The sequence below is a fragment of the Sardina pilchardus genome, chromosome 16, assembly GCF_963854185.1.
Source record: "Sardina pilchardus chromosome 16, fSarPil1.1, whole genome shotgun sequence".
In the NCBI taxonomy this organism is placed as follows: Eukaryota; Metazoa; Chordata; class Actinopteri; order Clupeiformes; family Clupeidae; genus Sardina; species Sardina pilchardus.
The window spans coordinates 15,783,651-15,791,314 of NC_085009.1; the positions used below are offsets into that span (position 1 = coordinate 15,783,651).

A 7,664-nucleotide genomic window follows, 5' to 3' on the forward strand; every position below is an offset into this window, starting at 1 on the left:
TAGTGGCTCGGATCTCATCGGAGATTACAGTTCTTGGCCTCCCTGTCCTCCTCCTCTTACTCTCACTCCTCTGGCTCTGGCTCTGCCTCTGCCTGTACTACTACTGTATACCGAAGCTGTGATTGATAATTGTAAAACTGTGTGACAGGTGTTTGCCCATGTGATGAGTCAGTGTGCATGGCAAGGCAGTTAGCTTTAGAATTTGAATGGCAGTGTGTTCCTTGTGAGAGGACATTTTCTTCATGAAAATTGTGTCAAATGCAGAGAATTGTGTGTAGTGCTTTGAAAACAGTGTGTTTTAGAACGGCAATTTGAGTGTAAAGCAGAAATTGTGCTTATAGTTCAGCAGAATCGGTTCAGGAGGTTGGTGCATGAGCTACATATTATTGGAATTGTGTCTCAAGTACCAGAAATTGTGTGTAAACAATTGAGAAAAACTGTAATGCCCTTCAAATGAAAGTGCACCATTTATAAAATGTTATGCAGTTCTGGCACCCAAATGGCCAGCAGCGGCATTGCACAGAGTTAAAGAGACCCTATACAACTTTTCCATAGTCATAAAATCGCTTAGAAATAGTTGTTTTGCTTGACTGACCAGTTTTATCAAAAACAGTCATATTTCCTCCCGCCCCCAGTGTCCCTATCCGCTATTGCAACCTTGCAGTTTGTGCAGGAGGCGATCCCTCCTTGTTTACATCTGGAAGTCTGAGACGCGTAAGGAACAAGAAGGACAACGCTTGCAATTTATTTATATACATACAGCCTATGAATAAATATACACGCTAAATCTATAGGGGAAGCTCTGCAGAGAAATATGCAAGCATAAAACGAGTGAAAACGAAAACCGAAACCAGAGATGAATCCTGCATAGTTTCTCTTTAAGCGTCTTTTCAAGCGTCTTCTCCTCCTCCAATTCCAGCCCACGTCTCATGACATATATAACCAAGCACACAACATTCATCACTTCACTGTTTGTTGATCCACGTCAAGATGTCTCTGAAGATTACCCTCATCATGGTCATTCTGGTCAGCATGCTGTCCATTACAGGTAACTTAACATTAACCGTTGAATGTATTACCAACAATATGTTCAAATGCATGCAAATATAATACTGATCAATATAAATAATAGTAAATGATATTTTCTTTATAAATAATAATAATGATGATAATAATGATTTATTTATTAATATTTATTAATATTGGACAATATTTGTCAGTTTCTCGGTTTTAGGTTCGTGCATTGGTCAGCAAAAAAGTAGCCATAGCATAACAACATCCACATGCAATAATAGCCTACAACAACAACGTCTAACAGTGACCTATTTGGACAACAGCAGCCCTACCTTTAAGGACACCAATTGTCTTTGTGAATGCATAATGTTAAGTAAATAAATGAATGTTTTTCCTTAAAATACAGGGTCATATGGGGTTCCAATACTTATGTTAAATATACCAGTTTAAAATGTAAAACTTACATACTGCTCTGTAAAGGTGATTACAGTCGCAGTGTATTTTTAACAGAATTACTCTGGCAACCAGAGTTGCCAGTATTATTCTGTAAAAACGACAGGATTTTATTTACAGTTTAGCATAGCACTGATGTAAATATCACTGAATCCCAATGGTGAATTCACATGTTTAAAATGTTAAACTTACTCCACAAACTTGTTCACTTTAGTGTAATAATGATGTCAATATCGCTGAAATCCAATGTTAAATAAACATGTTTATAATGTTAAATGCACATGTTACACCGTAAGTATGTTTACGGTTTGATGTGTTTTTTACAGTATTGTTCTGGCAACCACAGTTGCCAGTTTTTTTCCGTAAAAACAACAGGATTTTTTTTACAGTGAACGTTCTGACAATATCCTTATTATTGCTCCTCTGGAATAACTAGCTTTGCTGCCTCCATCCTCCATCCTCCATCCTTTCTGTTTTCTTTGTTTAAAAGAACTTGCGATATCCATGATGAGTTTTGAGTTAATGAATTAGCTTCACATTGTGTGCTGATAACCGTACTGTAGATATCCGAGTAATTAAAGGAAAACAAGCAGCTTACTGTAGTTGCGCGCCTGCGTGCATAACCTCTCCTGCTCAAACAAAATGTGTGCGCGTGAATATAGCTCTGCATTAAGATAAGTTTGATAATGTGTTGAGTTGACTGACTTTACTTAAGATAAAAAAGTAAAAACATTTTTATCAGCTAATGGGATGCTGAGGCATGGTACAGTAGGCCAATTTAGTGTGAATACACACACACACACACACACACACACACACACACACACACACACACAGGAAATTTTCTCTCGTTATTGAGTAGCCTGATGGTGAGTACAGTGCGCACGGATGTACTGTACACCTGCTGCAGGCGCGCCTGGTGATAATGATCTGAGAACTGTCCGCAGGTTCATTCTGAAATCATCTATAATAATAATATTCACACATTATTTTCACAACTTTCCAGCATAAAATGTGGGCCTTCCCAAGCCTCCATTACGCGCCGCCCATGGTTAAGCTATCTTTATGCTCTTTTTGGCATGTTCTTTCTATCACATTACTGTCCAGTTTTCCTCACTGATTCTCTTTGTTTGTTCTCAGATTCCCTTAAGTGTTACACTTGTGATGCTGGGAGCCAATGTACTGAGACCTGTACTCCACCAGCTGATCGCTGTTTGAAAATGAGTGAGTCGTTGCCACTACACTGCCATGTTACACCATTTCTCTTTCACTGTGAGTTCACAGCAAACACATGTTGTCATATCTCTTTCTTGTTCCTCAGATATCGCAGGTATGATCACTAAATCCTGCACCACAAAAGCTTTGTGCGATGTCAAAACACCTAATACATGGTGCTGTGAGGGGGATTTGTGTAACGGTGCTGGAACCATTGGGAAGAGCTTCCTGCTTCTGCTGGTGCCGTTGGCCTCCATCTTCCTGCTCTCCTGAGCTGTCAGCGGCTGCATCCTCCATCCTCCTCACCTCTGGCCCCCATGCACTGCTGATCAGTCATTTCCCATCTATAACCAGGGTTAATACATCGACTTTGCAACATTTCTTTGGCTATGGAGGTTCATTGATTTTGCAATCTATGCGTGGAAATGCATTTTTTTTTCTCTTCATTCTTCTTTACGATTAAAGCATGATTCTGATTTATTGGGTTACTGGGAACTGTGGATTACATGTGGTTAACACATGGTTTCATTTTTTTTCTTTTTTTTTTAAACTTGCATTAAACAATCTAATTTCTGAAGTGATGTACTGTATAAATGGTCAGTATATGTCCTGTTTGGTTTTGAATTGGCCTGTTTGATGTTGAAGTAAAGAAGCGCGCTCAACACCTTAGTGCTTCAACTGGGTGCTTAAAACTTACTTGATACTAAATCAAAAACTTTGAAAATAAATAAAGCAAGCACTCAACAGTTTCTTTTTACTTTTTTAATCGCCTCACAGATGTTTCGGGTTGATACCCTTCTTCAGTGTGAGATATGCCATTTTATGCCTTTTGTTCAGAATGCTCTTGTATTTCATGGATATTTTGTTCACTGTAAGCAATACAAAACTTTTTTCAGTTCTATGATAGCCTGTAGCCTACTGGAATGCTTTTGAATGTGAACATTACATGTGGACATACAGTTCCCAATCAAGACATTTAGTGTAGAAATGCTGAATTGCATGTTTTGCATGCAAATACCTGTAAAACTGAAACATAAAAGTCTATGCGTTTTTTGTAATGTCAACAGTAGCCAGTATTTTGAAACCTGTACTCTGATGGACTGCAAATATCTTGCGCCAAAAGTCCCTGAACTGAGGAATACTGTTAAAGGTGTCGGGTTGGATTCTTTATGATTAACAAATAGGCCGTGGCCAGGGGCGGAGTGGTAATCGGGAGATTCGGGACATTTCCCGACAGGCCGGCCGGCCTGCCTACATTGCATTTGATTTGGCCCATGACGGGCCTGAACGGCCGCTAGTAGCCCTGCATTTTTATACTATCATGAAAGATTATTAGTCGAACTTCAGTCCCCTAAGAAGTCACCCAAAGTTCAATTGTCAAACTAAGGAAGCCAACCACTATATAAACCATTCAGTTGCGATATATACCTTAGTCATGGTTACCTTACATATTAATTACAGGCCTATTCATCTCAGTTCTCTCTCATCAGTGCATTAGTAGGCTATGTAGCCTTTGGGTGTTTTGATTTAATTGTTAATATATTATTAAAGTGTTATTTAACTCTTTTGGTCACAAATAAATTCAAAATAGAACAGCAAAGCCTCCTGGGAATCGCAAATACGTTTGCTAGGTCAAGTCTATTACAGAAATGTAGGGGGATAGATGAGCGGCCCCTCCTTTAATGGCATGGCCCTTTAGCCTGTATTAGTGAACGTAGCGTTTTGATAGGCCTAGTGAACGGATTAGCAGGTGCTTGCGTGATTAATATGGAAGGCAAGAAGAGGAAAGACGAGAAAGAGGGGACTGAAAAGGGCAGAGTTAAGAAGAAGGGACTGCTGGAGGAGCATGCATCTAAATGCTCAAAACAGATTTATCCGTAGCCAAGTCCACAGCCATCAACGAGTGCAGGTAAATTTGACAGAATGAAAAACACTGACACAAAGCTCAACTACGTTACTATTAGGAATAAGAATGTGTCGTCACAGCCGTGAGCCGAGCTCCTCCAAACGGAGCTCCTCCCCTGGTTGGAAGGGTGGTCCTGATACCGGGCGGCAAAGAATTGTTTAAGGTTGTGTGTTGTTAACAGGGGCGGAGTGGTAATCGGGAGATTCGGGACATTTCCCGACAGGCCGGCCGGCCTGCCTACATTGCATTTGATTTGGCCCATGACGGGCCTGAACGGCCGCTAGTAGCCCTGCATTTTTATACTATCATGAAAGATTATTAGTCGAACTTCAGTCCCCTAAGAAGTCACCCAAAGTTCAATTGTCAAACTAAGGAAGCCAACCACTATATAAACCATTCAGTTGCGATATATACCTTAGTCATGGTTACCTTACATATTAATTACAGGCCTATTCATCTCAGTTCTCTCTCATCAGTGCATTAGTAGGCTATGTAGCCTTTGGGTGTTTTGATTTAATTGTTAATATATTATTAAAGTGTTATTTAACTCTTTTGGTCACAAATAAATTCAAAATAGAACAGCAAAGCCTCCTGGGAATCGCAAATACGTTTGCTAGGTCAAGTCTATTACAGAAATGTAGGGGGATAGATGAGCGGCCCCTCCTTTAATGGCATGGCCCTTTAGCCTGTATTAGTGAACGTAGCGTTTTGATAGGCCTAGTGAACGGATTAGCAGGTGCTTGCGTGATTAATATGGAAGGCAAGAAGAGGAAAGACGAGAAAGAGGGGACTGAAAAGGGCAGAGTTAAGAAGAAGGGACTGCTGGAGGAGCATGCATCTAAATGCTCAAAACAGATTTATCCGTAGCCAAGTCCACAGCCATCAACGAGTGCAGGTAAATTTGACAGAATGAAAAACACTGACACAAAGCTCAACTACGTTACTATTAGGAATAAGAATGTGTCGTCACAGCCGTGAGCCGAGCTCCTCCAAACGGAGCTCCTCCCCTGGTTGGAAGGGTGGTCCTGATACCGGGCGGCAAAGAATTGTTTAAGGTTGTGTGTTGTTAACCCGGTAGGTTCTAATTCCGCACAACTTGACAATGATTGGAAATCACTGCTGTGTGAAGAACTGCCCCCGTACCTCTTCTTTGTTTTCCCACTTAAGAACTTAGCTAGATAAGAATGCCCTGCACCATTCGTACACTAAACGCGATCATACGGTAGAGTTTTGTTTACAAGTGGCAACCGTTGCTAAGAGGAAAAGTCATGCCTTCAGGCACTCCCGGTTATCTTAACTTTGAAACGCTTTTCTTTCTTGGAATTTGCCGTTTTTACTAGATAATACTGCCATTTCCATGGACTTTAGATATTTAAGAAATGAAACGTGTTCTACTCTGACGTCGACGTGCGCCGAATGCTGGCAGGAACCCTTCGGTCTAGCAGCTATGCGAGTTTTCAGAGGACTGAGCTACCGAAAACAATAGCAGCAAGCTAAAATTAGCAATAAATGTTTGGCTCATATATCGTGAGTACACATAATAAAGGCTGATATTTCAAACGAGCTGTCTAAAACTGGTAAATGTGTTTATATTTATGACTATAAGAGGCCCGACTTTACACTGTAACGTTTTTAAGACAGGTGCAGGGTTGTCTTAAAGTTGCGAGGAAAATTAAGCCTACATTTAAGATCTTTGTTTTCAAGAATACCATTTGTTCTTAAGTCTTTATTCATGAATATCAAATCTTCTTAAATTTGCTTTTAAGACAAAAGATAAGAAGAAAGCACCACTTAGGAAGTATATTTGTCTTAAAAAGGCTTCGTGAATCCGGCCCCTCGAGGCTTGTAGATCCTGCACCCAACCACAGCAGAAAGTCTCATAACTTTCTAACGACTTGTGGCTTTTGAACTCTTGCATAGTGTAGTAACTTGGATGCTGGAGAGCTTCTCCAAATATCGCTGCTTTGCGCTTGGTATAAGCTTGTCCTTGTACGGTCCTTGTAGACAAGAATCTAGACTACAGTTTTGATGAGTCTCTAAACGCGACTCTTCGGAAGGCGTTGCCCCTGGCAACCAATGATACACCCTTCCAAGATGGAGGATAGGCTCAGCCCCCTCCCAAATTGTCACGTGCTCGCTCATTCCTAATTGCTAGACGGAAAATATCACAAGCTAGTTAACTCATTTACATTTCAAACGAATCAATGGCTTAGCCTACAGTTTTTTTCAGTGGCTAACATAGCGTGAATTGTCCAAACAGTTGTCACATTTTCAAAACTCTAAGTCTCCCAACTAGCACAGCATCCGTCTTTTGTGGCCATACCATTCACACATTTCATGTCGTTTTCGCACAATATGTAGGCAGTGAACCATCCTTACATTTTCTTAACAGACAAGTTATACCTCTTAACAAAATTATGGATCGTTTTTCTATTATTTACAGATGTTAACACACAACACCCCACAATTAAAACAATATTCCAAACCTTAACGTCTGCTTCTGCAATGGTATCAGTTCAAAAACAATATATCTCAGCTGATAATAAACAAACAATTGAATAATTGGCACAAGGATGATTTATGTTGGGTATGGGGCCAACCACAGCTGATTCCAGTCCGTCTTAGACTCAGTGGCAGGGGTTATTTCTCCCTATTACATTTACACTTGAAGGAGGAGGTGATGTTTTTGGAAACAGAAACAGAAAAAGACAAATACTGTAATATATGGATGAGGAAGAGTAAGAACAAGGGGCCCAGGGAGAAGAGCACACCCAGTGAGAGATGCAGTGAGAGGTGCAGTAGGAGGTGCATGAACAGTTAGAGAAGCAGTGAGAGGTGCAGCAGGAGGTGCAGGAGCAGGCCCAAGGAGAGGGCAAGGTAGAGATGTAAGAATGCGTGGTGCTGGCATTTTTTTGGTTCGGTAGGGGGCCGGTGTGGTCAGAATATTCCCGGTGGATTTTTGTGTCCCACTCCGCCCCTGGTTGTTAACCCGGTAGGTTCTAATTCCGCACAACTTGACAATGATTGGAAATCACTGCTGTGTGAAGAACTGCCCCCGTACCTCTTCTTTGTTTTC

At 40.8% G+C, this 7,664-nt stretch overlaps 1 protein-coding gene across 1 annotated transcript; it reads left to right on the plus strand.

Moving 5' to 3' along the window:
- The first annotated feature begins 922 nt into the window (after positions 1–922).
- Positions 923–3,581, plus strand: LOC134060078 (xenoxin-1-like). The gene is made up of 3 exons (XM_062516672.1): positions 923–1,048; positions 2,608–2,691; positions 2,789–3,581. Exons 1-3 carry the CDS (start codon positions 991–993, stop codon positions 2,953–2,955), a joined length of 309 nt encoding a protein of 102 aa, XP_062372656.1. The 5' UTR covers positions 923–990; the 3' UTR covers positions 2,956–3,581.
- Positions 3,582–7,664: the final 4,083 nt, after the last annotated feature.

Bases quoted from the DNA above. Each gene is read 5' to 3' on its own strand.
- LOC134060078 (XM_062516672.1), top strand. From the start codon at position 991: ATGTCTCTGAAGATTACCCTCATCATGGTCATTCTGGTCAGCATGCTG. The intron at 1,049-2,607 runs GTAACTTAACAT...GTTTGTTCTCAG, and splicing joins CAGCATGCTGTCCATTACAG to ATTCCCTTAAGTGTTACACT. The intron at 2,692-2,788 runs GTGAGTCGTTGC...CTTGTTCCTCAG, and splicing joins TGATCGCTGTTTGAAAATGA to ATATCGCAGGTATGATCACT.